Genomic DNA, 16,311 nt, shown 5'->3' on the forward strand with positions numbered 1-16,311 from the left:
CCTGGCTGGTTCTATGATTCTGTGATTGGCCTTTCAGAGCTGTGCCATTTATTGAAGCAATGCAAATGAAGAATAATATGTATGGTCTAGAGGCCTTAAGATTCTGTGATTCTAAGAGAGATACATCAAAAATATGTATTAAACAACTTTGCAGAGGGAGGCCAAGTGAAAATACAGAGCAAACACCTGTTCAGAAAAACACTCCAAAGTTGGGACCACCGTCAGCCTAATTTTCCCCATTCTTCCTCATTTATCTCCTCTCACTAATAACATGAATTTAGACTAGAATTATGTAAGAAAAGGTTTCATAGTATATTTATTTCCAGAGTTCCTTTATTACAAGGATTTGTTTACTTTTGGCTAGTGCTTCTGGTTTCACCATTGAGTAGAACACAGAGTATTTGTAGCTATGCAGGTATCAAGGACCCCTGCTAGATCCCTCTTGCATTAACCCTTCAACATAAAAGGGATGAAGAGCATACCAAACCAGTCCTACTCCAGTCTTCACCCCAGAGCTAAGGGGAGAAAATCAACACAAGTCAAGCAACATACACAGGTGACCTGTAGACACAGCACATCTAACAGAGGGTCCCAACATGCTAAGCTCCTAAAAGCCATAACAATAATATGGTGCAAGAGGAAAGCAAAAGGATTGAGGTTGTTAGCGTAGAAAACACATAATCACGGAATGATTATATGGGTGCTTTTATTGAAGAGCTCTGGGAGTCGGGGTACAGACCCAAATCTGACTCCGACATGGTTCTGATGTCAGGAGGGTCTGGATCATGTTGGGGACAGCTGTGATGGGGAGGGAGATACATTAGATAATGCAAGGAAAGAGCCTACTGGAAAGGGCTCCCCTAAGATTCTACATTGTTATGCACAGCTAATACTTCCCTCAGGTAATTAATAAGCATTAATTAGTAATATACATGATATTTTCATTATAGTAACTAACTGTATTGGTAATTAAACTTTATTGGAATTCCTGTTTAATGCGAATAGTATAGGAAATATTACTCAGTTGATATTTTTGCATGTCTCCATAGTTCTATCCAGGACAACTTTACAACAATCTTGGCTCAAATGGAGCATGAATGCAATTATTTTGAAAATATAATCACTGCGTTACTTGAAGGGACATAGCTGCAAAAATAGATTATCTTGGGCCTAGAGGACATGGAGGGATCAGGTCCTCTGGTCTTTGTGTAAGACCTTACCCCACATTATAAATACACAACTCCTGCTGCAAATAGCAGAGTTAAATGTGTTCTTTGCAGACTCTGCAGCAGCTGGACCATGGAAAGGTCAAGCGTGTGTGCAGTGGGTCTTACTGAAAGGTCACAAGAGATGCAAGTTGATTCACCTTTAGTGTGGTCCACACCATTTCTCCCTTTGGAAAATACACACTAAATCCCTCCAGCCAAACCTCTTCTGTCATGGTTTAACCCCAACCAGCAGCCAAGAAGCACACAGCCACTCACACACTCCCCACCAACAGGATGGGGGAGAGAATCAGAAGGGTAAAAGCTACAAAAACTCATGGGTTGAGATAAAGACAGTTTAATAGAGAAAGCAAAAGCTGCACACACAAGCAAAGCAAAACAAGGAATTAATTCACTGCTTGCCACAGACAGGAGGTGTTCAGCATCTCCAGGAGAGCAGGGCCCATCACGTGTAATGGTTCCTTGGGAAGACAAACACCATCACTCCAAATGTCTCCCTTTCCTCCTTCCTCCTCCCAACTTATATACTGAGCATGATGTCCTATGGTATGGAATATCCCTTTGGTCAGTTTGGGTCACCTGTCCCAGCTGTGTCTCCTCCCAATCTCCCATGCATCCCCAACTTCCTCACCAGTGTGGCAGTACAGAAAACAGCAAAGGCCTTGACTCTGTGTGAGCTCTGCTCAGCAATAACAAAAACATCTCTGCATTATCAACTCTGTGTTCTGCACAAATGCTAAACATAGCCACATACTAGCCACTAGTGAAGAAAGGTAACTCTACTTCAGCCCAAACCAGCACACTCTTCCCATCCTCCCTGAGTGCAGAGAGAGCAGGGTGAGGAGCCACTGCACTTCACTAGTGGCTCATCCCAAAAGGCACTGACCCCAAGAGGTGTCCCCTGCCAGTACAAGCAACAAAGAGGGTAGTACAGCACAGCTGGGTCACATCTAGGAAGGTCTTCTGTTACTGACAGCACTCTTTCATGTTTGTTTTACTGGAAATACTTGGTGAGAGAAAATGTCTTTGAAAGCAGCTGATGCCTTATGGTCTATTTAATCTGACTCAGTGCTCTGTGAGTACCCTTTCTACTGAGCTAAGTGTTTGTGCACCCATGTGAAGATTAAGCTCTATATGCATAATTGTAAACTGACTTCCATTTTAAGATAAACAGAAGTAAATAAAATATCTAGGTGTGTATATACTGCATAATAATATACATAAAATAAACCAGAAAATTTGCACTGAATCCCAAGAAGTTAGAGAAACAGACAAAGAAACAGACCCACCTGGTTAATTAAAGAACTTCACAAATAAAACAAGAAAGCAGAAAAAGTATTCATGTAAAATTTGTTTAAATGCCAGCAGGCAACAATGTACAATAGACAAATTTAGCATTTTGCCAATGTGAATATTTTCCAAATTAGCTGTTGATCTATTCCCTAAGTCATGGTGCATGAAAGGATGGAAGGAAAAGGCTTTTTTATTTTGAGGAAAATGTCTAGTCTCCTCCAAACCCAGATGTTTGGCAGAAAGCAGCTGAAATGGAGGGCTGTATTTTAGAGTCATGTTGTACTATTGTTTGGACATATGTTTTAAACAAGAGGCCTGAAATTAGAGAAGAATGGAAAAATAACTATTTTTGCAAGCATCTCACACAAAGACTAGTGCCATTCAAGGGCAGCAGCTTTTATTGATTTATTTTATATTTAATTGAAAACTAAATCCACTTACCTCTGTTTTAAGGAGATTGTGAGAGACAAGAATATATGCTTTAATATTCGTGTATCTGTCTATGCACATTTAAGTGCTGATTTTATTTCAGCATTTTACCATCAGCTGTCTCAGTGTTCCAGCAAGTAAAGGTCAGCCCAGCCAAAATCTGCCTGTGATGGGAATTGTGAGGAGTCCCAGGCTAGTGGCAAGCCATGTAACAACACAACTCTTTTATCAGCTTTAAAATAGATATTTTTAAATTTCACAGTAAGTTGCCTTCTTCTTCTTCTACTATAGAGTTGAATAGAAGTGCTATTTTTGTACCACGTTATATAATTTTGTCAAATCTCTTAATTAAGCTAGATCAGTCCTACTCTTTTCAGAATCTACTACCTTCGTTTTCAGTTTTAATTGCATCTGTCAGATAAGTTTTGAGATATTGATCAAAGATGTCTCAGAGCAGCTTTTCTTCCTGCAACTCTAGCTTCCAGCACCGAGGAGAGGAAAAGCACATGAAAAGATCTGAGTACTCCTTCTTTTCCCTCTTCATTAACCCCTCTATCTTTGTAGGGGGGAAATCCCATCAAAATGTCCTAGTTACTCCACTGACTAATATTTTCATGAGAACAGAACAAGACTTGGAGTGACCCTCCTTGCACCACAGCTGTCTGACATCTGTGCAGAGACATCCACAGAGGTGACACCCTGTGGGAATTTGTGGTGTACCAAGGCACAGGCTCAGATGGTGGTAGATGCTGAGACAATTTATTGCTAAACAGTTACATATTTCTATCTTTCACTACTTCTTCCATCCCCCCAACCCACCAGCCTACTATAGCCTTTTAAGGACATGTCAAATTATCAGCACTCTTCAGCTTTCTTGCAGCTGTTCCTTGCACCATTGTTCTGGTTCTGGCTTGTTTCACATTTGCATTCTGCACCATTCCTTCTCATGGTTCTTCCAGTACCAAGCACTTTGTACTGTTCCACGGCTTAGATAAGGTGATTTCAATAGTCTCTTGCTCCACACTTCATGCTCCTTTGCTGTCTCTCTTGCACTCAAGAGCCCAGCACTGGACCCAGTACTCCAGGTATGTCTCACCAGCACTGGAGACTGTGACAGTGAGACAAATAACCAAAAGAAATGCAACGGTGGAGCTGAAGTTCAAGGAGAGACTAATTTGCAGGAGGTTGTCACAAGTGTCCTGTCACTATATGGGATCAATCAACAAGATTTAGCTGTGATGTATCCTGTTTCTAAAGATACCTTTTGCCAGCTGAATACATTATCATTCATTAGCCTGAAGAAGAGTGAGATAAACTTAAGTGCTATTTCAGAAACTTTCTATTTTTCTGACAATGCAATTGTTTTCTTTAATTCAAGCCATTGCTTGAAGGGAATTCTTTCTCTTCATCCAGTATGGAATGAATCATACAATTAGCCACTAAACTGCAGTATCTTGCCCAGACTATTTTATATTATATATAATATCTCACTGCAAGAACACCTTTCTCTTCCCCATCCCATTAACCCACTAGATGTTTTAGGTATTTGTAAACCACTTGCAATTCAAAGGACACAATGAATTCCTAAATGATGGGAGCTGATTGCAAAAGAATACACAACAGTTCCTAATGAACAGGAAGAGGATCCTGAAAGCATATAGAGGCTTACAGCAAGTCCTTTAGACAATCCTTTTTTAAAATGAGACAGGAATGTTTAATTTTCTCTCAAAGATAAAACATTCTTCATTCTGTCAACCCAAAATATGAGCTATAAAAATAATATATATTCTGTCATCCTATCTGGCTATGCCCCAAAACACAAGGGTTTTAAGAAGAAAGGCACTTGGAACTAAGCCACATGGTTGGTATGAACATCCCTTAAGACCCAAAATATGCTTATTGAAAGGAATTAAAATACTATAAAGCATTTTATAATTCTACTTATGGCCTCTTACATAATATTTTTTAAAAGTTCTGAATTATTGCTAATTCAAACCAGTCCTTAACAGAAAGTTTTATTATTTTGAGAATAGAACATTCACTCATAACACAAGTAAAACATCTGCAGTAGGAGACCAATCAAGAAAGCAGACAGCGGATTAAGCTACTCCCTGTAGAATGATAGTGTATTTAAAATTATTTACCAGAGCCTTATTTCACCATCCTTCCACTGGATGTCACCCTCCTTGCATGCTCTGTGTCAGCTGAGGCAGCTGGGCAGGGCACACTCCTCATTCCTGGAGGGATGCTGGCAGATGGGCTCGAGAAAGGCCCCAAGAAGCAATCTGTGGCATGGAAGAGTGTTACCCTTTGGGCAGGCTTTCCTCGAGCAGCAGCTTGGCTACACCTGCCCACACAGTGCCTTGAGAGGTCTCACAGCTGCAGAATGGTAATGTGCTCCTGCAGCTCCCGTTGCCAGGCTGGAAAAGGGGCCTTCTTTGGCATAACTGAACTCTACCTGATTGCTCCTGGGGGCTGCAGTTTCTCTCAAGCCCTGACTACTCTGTATGCTCTTCTCTCCCCAAGTGCTACAGCTGCCACATATGCAACACAGAGACTGTACTGAAATGAATGTGAGATTTACATGACACCAACAGGACAGGTCGGATCCATCTTGCCAAAAGCTATATATATATATATAATATACAACCCATGAAGTCATCTAGATTTCTTTTGTAATTAGAGGAGATGAACGAATACTTCTCAGATATGAGATAGATAATATATTTTAATAATCTACTTTCAGAATAAGTGAACAATTTTTCTGGAATTGCCTTTTTTTCCTTTATGTACTATAGAAGGAGTCCAGGTTACTGAGTCAGATGTTAAAACATTATCTGAGATTAAAGCCATTCATTATTTTTGCTGGTGAGATAACGAGTGTTTGTATACAATAAATGTGGTGGCTACTCACATATACATTAAAAGCTCTTGTATTACTTCAAATGAGGAAAATATTTGCTTAAATGTATAGGAGGGAATATTCATTCTTTAGAATTAACTCTAATCACAACCACTAGCCCAGCAGCCAGACATTTGTCAGAAATGTTATTTCTTAGGCAAAGGTCTAATTCAATTCTGGAAAGGCAAAATTAACTCTGAGGGAAAACACATAGCTTATGCCTCATTTGTATCCATTGACAGGCCTCCAGAAGACAGGGCAAGTGTAAGCACAGTGCATTAAGTGGATAACAGAGGTCACTCTGAACAGCAACTCTTTGCTTTGGAATGGAAGGTCACTGCTATGATGTGTGTCATTTAAAGCAAATGTCAGTAGAGCCAGCAGACATTGCAGTATGTTTCCTTATATGTCACAGGCAAAGTGTTTTAGGAAGGTTTCCAGCAATTTTAGCATTTTTTTATTGAAGACTATTTTGCTCTCTGTGGAGTCAGCTGCTCTAGCTATCATCCATCAAATGATACAGGTTTCAGCAAAAGCCATAAAACTTACGATGGCATTTTTGTATTTCAGTGCCCAACACTTCAGACTCCAGGACAGGAGTGAGTGAATGGTTGGTCCCAATGATATGGTCTCTCTTCATATGATCCAGCTTCCAGTTTCAGTCCTGAAAGGGCTACCAAAAATTTAACATCCTTTTACACCTCTGTCTGAAGGTCTCAGACTGACTTTATGGTTGTGAGGTGGCAGGCCTATTTAATTAAAGGGAATGTGAAAAGCAAGCAGGGAGGAACAAAACAGAAAAAAATCTGGAGATATATTTAAACTTTGCATGGTTCTGAACACCTTAATCAAACATCTGGTTATTAGTCTGGACTGCAAGGACACAGAGCCCAAGGGAGTGCTCCTCAGAATGACCAAAGGAACTTGGAGGGTGCAAAGCCCAGTTTGGAGGGAGAAGATGCCAGTTTGAGGCTCCCAGAAACCAGTCTGGAGGGCTCAGCCCAGTTTGGGGGGGGGGGGGGAAATGCCAGTTTGAAGGGAGAAGATTCCAGTTTGAGCCTTTAGGAACTAAGTTTGTAGGGCTCAGCCCGATTTAATGGTCCTGCACCCTATTTTATGGGACACAGACCCAGTTCATTGTCTGACTGTTCTGCCTAGACAAGGGTCAGATCAATCTCCCAGTTCACACAGATCAAAGGGCAGAAGCAAGTGCCCAAGTAATGTCCATGGAGAGGACTAGGATATGTGCCTTTGAGCACCAACATGACATTCCACTGACTCTGCTATCTCATATAATGTGTGCTAAGAGCATGTCTTTCACTAAACCTCTTATTTTCCCAAAGTTTCTGAATTTTAATTTGTCTTTGGCATCCAAAACTTGGTGTGGGTGCTCAGCAATCTCAGCTCAGGGCCAACCTCCCATGTGTGCATTCACACTGCCATCTGCTGGACCTCACGGACACTGTAGCTTTGTGAGCACAGAATTAAGGTTTACATGTCCACTCCTGATAGAGGCAGAGCAATCATGGATCAAAATAGCCTTTATAGGAAAGATTTGCTTGGGCTTTGTTTGGGAAACAAATCCATTACATCTCTATCCATTTTTTTTTCTACCTGCAGACCAGAGTCTTACCTGAAGAGGCAGGTCTCTGGGGAATGATACTAGCTAAAAACCATTGGTATTGTTAATCCTGATCAGAAGAACCACCTTACCACTCAGAAAAATGAGATTGTGTGTTTTCACAAATGCATCACAGTTGTCTGAAGGGTGAATATTGGCCACTGTCTGTTTCTTCTCTCAACTGGATTAACAAATAGAAAACCATTTTTTGACTAACCACCACAACAAATGCATTTAACAGGTAAACTGCTTTGGATCCCAGAAGACCTTAATATTGCTTTTGACTCCTTGGAGACAAGTGTTTTATTTCACAACAGTTGATGCTGTATAATAGGAGATGGAGAGGCTTTTTCCATTCGGCTCAAAAACAGAAACCTGAGTGAATGTGCACGTGTAGATAAATGACAAGATCTTCATCAAAGCTTTTAATATGCAACTTTGGTGTGTTATAAAACAAAATTCAGTCAGTCAGTTATGCAACAGAAAAAAAAGAGTGCAAATGGATTATTTTTTCCCGGAGAGTAAGGAAGATTAAAAACATTACGGGCAGAGTAAGGAAGCAGAACAAGGACTCAGTTTCTTTATAACATACCTAATTTAGTTGGAGACAAAAAAGATCAAACTTGTAAACTATGCAGCTTTGTTTCTCCAAATGCTGAGCCAGTGCCATTCTCTATTAAGTACTACTGGAAGGGAAGTTCACTGACAATTCTAGCCCTACTATTCAGCTGCCTAATCATGGAGTTAAGTATCTCAACTTAGACCTTATCTTTAAAAGCCTAGCTAGACGTACATGTGCTGTATACTCTTCTCAGTTGTTTCTTAATCCATTGCCTCACTTTTTTTTCCTTGTATCACAACCACCTCTGTTCTACAGTCCCAGTGTCCATGATTACTCCATGTGCTTCATCTGATCAGAAGACAGCACCTTTAAACAAGTGAGCTTCTCAGTCTTTGCTTTGTAAGAAAGTAAAACACTACAAGTTTTCTGTGCCAAGGTCATTAACAATTACATTCTTGTGCTGTGCTTCAACCAAAGATCTCCTCCCTGCACTTCCTGGATGAGACAGAGGCGTCTACATTTCTAAAAATAGTGCTGCTCTTTTCTGACACACTGCTAGCCTGCATGTGCATCCTGCACGTGCTAGTTACCCACACAGCCACGCTGGACCTCTTGGAGCTCCTTAAATATAACCACATGCCTTTGAATGAAAGGCTTGTATTCATGTTCCAGTGAAGCCACTAACAGATCAGAAAACATCTTTGCAATGCCATTCCTTAAGCAACCTTTGGATTGTTCCCACTACTTGCTTCTAAATACATGATCTACTTTCATTACATTATGTTTCATCTGCCCACGTCTGTTCCTGCCTTTCCATTATAAAAGCAGGATACTCTGCTTATTGGGTACTGAGTTAGTGCAGCTGGGAAGGCACATGCAACTCCAGAGCTGGCAAATTACCTCTTGATTCAGGTTAACCTGACTCCTCGTGTATTTTAATAACTTAATTTTTTTTCTGGATTGTAAGGCAGGCAAGGGTCCCTAGGTAAAAACCAGCAACACTGAGTGAGGTCAGTGTATTTGAGTAGTGATACAATTACTGTCTCAATTCCAGAATTCCCTAAAGTATGTCATAATTACGCAGACAGGGCAGACTGAAAAATGCATCTGCTAAAGAGAAATGACAAAGATTAAAATTGGAAAGTATTAGAAGCTGCCTTGCAACTAAAACAACGAAAGGGATCACATTTCCCCTTTCTTCAGTCCTTGTTGCACTGCAGACTGTAACTATGACCCGCTGGGCTGGGCTGGATCCCCTAGAGCAGGACTGACTGGACACTGCAGTTACACGAGGCAATGGAGCACATTCTACTTCCAGGGTCCATTACACCTTTCAGGTCTTCTTACTGAAGACAGGAGAATGATCCAACTCAGTTAGATGAAAGCAGAAACAGTAACTCCAGTGAGACACGCGCCGTAGGGAGAGGTGTTATGTTTTCATTGGCCCAACTGATACAGCTGAAAAAAAGCAGAGCAGCTTTAAGGAAAACAACTCCTCCTTCACTAAGCCTCTAGCATCACTGGGCCAGGGGAGGTGGGGCAATAGCTCCCTTCTCTTAGGAAGGTTAACCATTGTTGTGGGATGAGCCTGGCAAAGACTTTAGGCTGTCTGAATCTCACTTTTTTTTTTCATGGCATTTATATTTTAAATTTTTATATTACTGAAAACTAGTTTATATTTCATTTGTCACTACTGCAGCACAGCAAGAACTCAAACAACCTAGGTCTTGCATTCTTTGCAGTACCTGCCTGGAGACAAACCCACACCTGACCCTGAGGCTTAGCACAGATCTGTTAGGCAAGATGCCTCTGTCTTAGAATGCAATTTCTCATTACCCAAGGTTGTATCAGCTCCCAGTGTTTTTCCTTTTGTGTTCTTAACCTTCTGTGGCTGACATCCCAATCATGTTTGTGGCAAGTGAGCTGTTAGATGGAATGCTGAGACTGTGATCAGAGAGAAAGCACCAGCAGGAAGAGAGTGACTTTGTATGGAGCACCTGCTTGACTGCAGTGGTAGCAAAACAAAGATCTGAACCTTTACAGTTATAAGAGTGTAAATCTTGTGCAAAACAAAACATATCTTCTCTATATATGTTTACTTTTCATTTATTCAAAAGTTCTCTTATTTTCTTATTAAACAGGGAAGTTGGGTTTTGAAAGCATAAAATAAAATTTTATGAGGAAAAAACCCTATAACACAAGCAAACACCTGCAAGTCTGTAATCCAAACTCTGCTTCTTTTAACATCCAGGTAACTGTGTAACTGAGAGCAAAACAAATATCTTGGGAGAAAAATCAGTCTGGAAGGTGATTTGAGGGACACTAAGGCCTGCTCTCCAAATTCTCTTAACCTGCCAGCCACACTGTCTGCTGTTAAAAGCAGGAACAGAAAAGGCTCTCTTGCCTATCGGAGTGAGCCTTCTTTATCCTTTCCCAAGCACACTGGTGAATTTCAGGCCAGACGTTTCCAAGTCACTACTAAACACCTTAACAGTGTGCCAGTGTTCAGCAGCACAGTATTGCTCAAGAACAGGGCCCTCCTCAGCAGCACAACTGCACAGACATATACAGACAGTTATGAAATTCATCATAATCTGATAGATTTTGCAGATTTGACAAACTAGACATGGGTTAGACATTAGCTGTACTCCAAGATGTTACAAAGCACTCTTCTGAAGCTCCTATTATGTAAGACATTATAAAAATGAGACTTTTAATACTTAACCAGCATAGACTATCATTAATATTTTTAAAAAGTTTAATATAAACCTATGAGTAGCCCAAACAAGGCTTTAATACTGCTTTAGTCCTGGGCCATTGCTGGACATTCATCTCCTGAAATGAGAGAGAAAGAGGATACAGTCCTTCTGAATTGAATTTCTGTCTTGAAGGTAGAGTTCCTGCAAGACAAACCTCCCTTTCATATATGTAACAGCAGCAAAACACTCTCCTTCAACCTCAAGCCTGAGAGAGTAGCTGTTCAGCCACCAACAGGAAAACTCCTCTGGCACAGTGCCCCCACAGCCTGCAAGAATTTAGGAAGTTGTGCAAAACCAGATGCAAAAATCTGTCGAACAAGCACCAAATTACCGAAGTCAAAGGCGACATTATTATGTCATTTTATATTTTTAAACTAATTATATAGATCTATAAAAATGTATTAAAACCCATCCTCGGACCAGTACAATGCCCAAGAAACAGATGGAAAAGATGTAAAACTATTCCAGTATTTCCAACTCTGAAACGATAAAGAGCATTACAGTGTAAACACAGGTTATATGGAGAAATAACTTTTTCTTAAATCAAGAACTCTGAATCAGAATAAATAATTTACAAGCTTGAGAAAAGCTGCATTGTTTCCTACACTTAGGATTTCTTACCTCTATTGTGAAAAGCTTGGAGGAACTAAATCTTACTTCTGTCGTGGCTGCAAAACTTAAATACCTGTTTTTCTTCACATAATTCCCCCTTTAAATCTGCTAGAGGTAGATGGAGATAATACAAACCCCAACATGTAAGGATTAAGATACTGCAATTAAATTCTAACCCAGCAAATCTAGCGAACATATGTTCCCTCCAGATTTACTGAAAGCAGTTATTTTTTCTTTCCTTTTTTAAACTAGAACAGCACTCAACTTCTTCCATCCACGTTGCCAAAATGAGTGCTTGCTACTGTCATAAAATAATTTGCAAAGAATGTCTGAATTAGAGCAGAAGCAGGGCCCACCTTGCACTCTTCAGACCCTCTATTCCATGTCCCAGGACTGTGCTGGGGAAATGCTGCCTGCCCAGCACTGCCCAGACTGGGCCTCTCCCCTGGAACAGTAACAGACAAACCTGCAGATCCCATCCAAGGTAACTCTTGGGGAAAGGTGTGGGAGTGAGGGAGCTGGGGCTGAAGGCAGGAGAGAGAACTGGGCAACTTCATGCCCTTATAAATGGTGACCTTTCCGAAGATTTCTCCAAAATATTTTTTAGTATGGGTGTCTGTGTGCAAGGCTTGCAAAATATTTGGTTATTACCACAAAAATCAAGGATTTTATTAGGCTCATGAGTATTTACAAGATCTCATGTAAAGTCTTGGTTTTGGCACAGAGAAAATTCTAAAGCAGTAACAAAATTTTTCAAAACATGAAATATGTCATTGATGTCCTGATGGACTAAAAGAAAAAATGAAGATGAACTGTTTAGATCGGATTCCCTACTCTTCTATACCTCAGCATGTGGCTTCAAGTTTTCCAGTTGCCCATCTGTAATTATATCTACTTTCTCCAGCCAAAAATCTATCCCTCTGTTGAAGCCAAAGAGAGATAAGAAAGCATACAAGAAATAGGAATGAGCTTGGTGGCCCTTTTTGAAATGACTGGACAAAGAATGTTTCCCTCTTCTTTGCTCACCAGACAAAAAGGAGGAAGCATCACTACATACCATAACATCAGCAAAAAAGTGCCTCCAAGTGTCTTCACAACAGCAATACTGGCGTGATCACAGAGACAGGATTCCTTTTCTTTCACTCTATTATAACTGTAGCCATCATGCTCTCATTTGGTATGCAAAAAATATAATTACTTCGGTACAATTTCCACAGCAATTTGTAGTATGCCTTTTTCAAGTTACCGTTTAAATTTAGTGAAAACGATAGGAGGGACTGAGATGGGCAAACCCCCAGCATTTTACATAATTCAGTTCGTTTGGTTTAGTTAGAGAATAACAATCCTGATGGTTAAAATAAAACCATAGATCGAAATGAATGAGGCAATTTTGTGCATTCTAGAATCAATGCACATTTAAAGACTGTTTTCCTTCACAACAGTGTTCAGAAACTCTCGCTTTATGGACGCTGGACCAATTTACTCTTACTGTTTTCTTGCTCGTTAAGCTTGAAGTGAGTGTAAGCTAAAATGCCGAACAATGTGCACAGAATCCCAAGGCCTTGATTAATGGACAGCGGATCCTTAAATAAGAGGCATCCTCCCAGGAGGGTGATGCAGAACTTGAAATGTCCAAACATGTTGTACCTAGACATCTGTTAAGGAGAATAGCAAATAGCAGCATTATTTTTTGTAAAAACAAACATTTGGAAATTCCAGTAATTACATCCAAAGCATGCAATGGATATGCTGTGTTGACTCCAATTTATGGAATTTTCATGCATCCCTGTGGCTGTATTAACCTCCACTTAAAGCCTTTCACCCATTGTACACTACAAACTGGCTGACACGTCCTCAAGGTAGCCAAAGTGTGGGTTAATATTCTTTGCAGGTATAAAGGTCATTGATTAACCACCATTACTTACACAAATCCCAAAGGAGCAAAATACACTAACACATGAACATGCTTTTCCAGCTTCATCATTTAAGATAAAGCAGGCAGGTTACCCAACAATTCTCCCACAGTAAATCAGCCCAAATGAATTCTCACTTAATTCACCTGGAAACAGGAAAAATGACAAATGTTACAAAGGATACGTGACAGGTGATGTATTTCCAATGATCCAGTAAATGGACAAGTTTACCATGAAGGCTATTATTCCAGACAGCAGTACCATTATCTGTGGATTAATGGACACAGTCAGTAATCTGACCTGCTTTTGGCCATTTGTAGACACATTCTGGCTTATTTATTTAGTTTCGTTTACTTTGAAACACAAAATATCAGGCAAGAAAAACATATAGAGAACAAAAATAGAAACAGCTTCAAATCAGTACAGACCCTGGTGATGTGTATAAGCAGATCAGGATATGATGTCCTTAAATATACACTGATAGAACCACAAGCATTTTCTCCTTTACTCTCGACGAACATTTAAGGTTGATCTGGAAAATCTGGCTACTCATACACACAGAGGTTGGATTCTTACCCTTGAGACAAAGTCTAATTTATGGCCAACACAAAAACTATTTTAGCAAAATATTTTGTTACTGCAAATACTTGCTATCCCATTCATAATCTGCAGTGCTAGAAGAAATAACCCATTGCTGAGGGGCACAAACAGCAGTGTTAAGAATATGCCTTCCAGACAGAAGGATATGGAAAGAAATTATAGACTTCTGGTGAAAATAAACCACCAATTCTAGAGAACAACCAGAGTTGGCATCCTTCCATAGAAGAGGAGTCGAGAGTGTCAAAAGTGAGCATGCTTATCTCTTTCTCTTGAGTGGACAGTGCTGGAATTAAAGCACTTACATATTTTTAATTTAATACACTAGGGGAAGCTTCCGGATTTTGAGAGATTTTTCTGTTGCTCAGACGCCCTCTAAACAGAAACAAGAATAAGGAGATAAATCCATTGACAGACTCACTCCTCTCAGAGGAAGTGTGACAGACTCATAACGGGTTTTTTTTGCTCCTGCACTTGCCCCTCTCATCATAGCCAATGTCTGTACAAAGATCTGTGGCTGTACAAAAATGTCAAATTTAACTACACCAGTGCTAATTATTTAAACCAAGTCAATAAAAGCCTTACCACAGCAGAAAGTGTCCAGGGCCCAAATATTCCCCCTTCTCCAAAGACTGGCTCGAAGAAGGGTATGATGAACAACAACATGGCTGAGGACATTGGTGCCTGATAGTACAGCAACTGCATAGAGTTTACCTGCAACTCATGCTGCTTAGCACCTACCCACTAAAACCAAAAGAGAAAGGTGTTAAACATGAGGGGAAAAAACCAACAGATTGAAAACTTGAGCAAAAGCAAACTGGCTACTAACACAGAGGGAGTCTCACGTGGACAGTGCTACATAAACAGATTGCTGAGCCTCACCTCTGCCTGACTGGAGGCTCCATGTGGTTCCTGCAAGCACAAAAGCCACGAGGAGAAAATCGTATACAAGGGCAGTGAAAAAATCCTGAGTGCCCAAAATTTCCTTTTTCCATAGCCTGAGGGTATTGTACTTGAGGAAGAACAAAAAAGTAGCAGAGCTGGGGAGAAAATGCTAACTCCCTTTCATTCTCAACACAAATTCCAGGCGGTGTCTGTGATGGAGCTGAGTACCTTTGCCTAAGCAGAGATCTGCTCCTGGTCCTTGCTTCTCATTTTCCTCCACATACTAGCTAACAAAACCAGTAAACGTTTGTCTTTCTTTTGTTAGTTTATTCCAGATTCAATGGATTTCATTCAAGATTGACTATACTTCAAACTTCAGTTTTCAAGGTAGCGTGATTTAAGAAATATTGATTATCTGTGGCTACAAAGATACATGTTACAGCCAAAAAGATGCATCTTTATATTGTACTGAAGACTGACATTTAATACTTCATCAATCACGTTAAGTCACATGGATTCCAGCATAGAAACTTGCTAAGGTTGAGTTTGGTTTTTTTCAACATTACAGAGTAATTTCATTCCAGTACTGTAATTTCTCCAGTACACACACCATCATTTAAAGTGGTTAGGCAGCATCTCTCTCCTCCTGCCCCAAAACAGGGCAAGAGACCATCATTTATCATCTTACATTCTATGGGTCAAACAGCCTCTCTTCTTTTTGGAGGCACAGTACACCTGTTACGAAGAAATTCAAGTTTAAATGGCCAACTATCACATCAGCATGACAGGGGATTCAAACTTGGGAGGCTTTTACAGTCACAGCCAATAAAGAACTGGTTGAGCTCCTAATATGATGTTACAGTGGAAGGACTAAGGCAGTCCTTGAACATATTTTTAAAACCATCATCATCCAGAAAGTTTGTATTGTGTGTATAAGTGCATAAGTATTAATGCACCCTCTCCAAAAACACCTTAGAACATGTAGAGTTGAAATTGAAGGATGCTGATAAATAGCTGTAACTAGCTCAAGGATAAACTATGGGATTAACTGAAAGACTCGAAAACATCCTTTCTAGGGAAAGGCACAAATGCAAGGCACTTGCTTCAGCAAGGAGAACATCTATTCTCTCTAGAAAAAGAAGTTCTACCACTAAAGCCATCTCTGCCCCTTTGTACACTCACGTTAGAGATGACATCCCAATTCTCAGCAGCAAAGATAATACACTCCTTAATTTATTAGGGGTTACGGCAGGTTATCGCCGTTTGGTGCGTTTTTTAAAGCTCAGCAAGGCAGGATGGTACACAAAGGCCATCAAACCTAGACGACCACCCAGGCACAAAGCTCCCCCCACACTGCCACTCACCACTTGGTAGAGGGAGGTCACCAGGACGCCCAAGGTGGCGAACACCATGCCCAGGACGCTGAACTTCACGTCGTAGTAGGAGTTGAGGAAGACACCGAGCGTGATCGGGACCTGCGGAGGTGGGAGAGGGGCTGAGGTGGGGAGAGGG

General features: G+C 40.5%; 1 protein-coding gene across 1 annotated transcript; it reads right to left on the reverse strand.

Moving 5' to 3' along the window:
- Positions 1–12,779: 12,779 nt before the first annotated feature.
- SLC35E3 (solute carrier family 35, member E3) lies at positions 12,780–16,286 on the reverse strand (the record flags this gene model as incomplete). The annotated part of the gene is made up of 4 exons (XM_009079619.1): positions 12,780–13,051; positions 13,502–13,584; positions 14,500–14,658; positions 16,164–16,286. Coding segments are annotated over 4 exons (552 nt in total), but the record flags the coding sequence as incomplete, so codon positions are not given.
- Between the last annotated feature and the right edge of the window lie 25 nt (positions 16,287–16,311).

The sequence above is a fragment of the Acanthisitta chloris genome, unplaced genomic scaffold (genome assembly GCF_000695815.1).
Source record: "Acanthisitta chloris isolate BGI_N310 unplaced genomic scaffold, ASM69581v1 scaffold2298, whole genome shotgun sequence".
In the NCBI taxonomy this organism is placed as follows: domain Eukaryota; kingdom Metazoa; phylum Chordata; class Aves; order Passeriformes; family Acanthisittidae; genus Acanthisitta; species Acanthisitta chloris.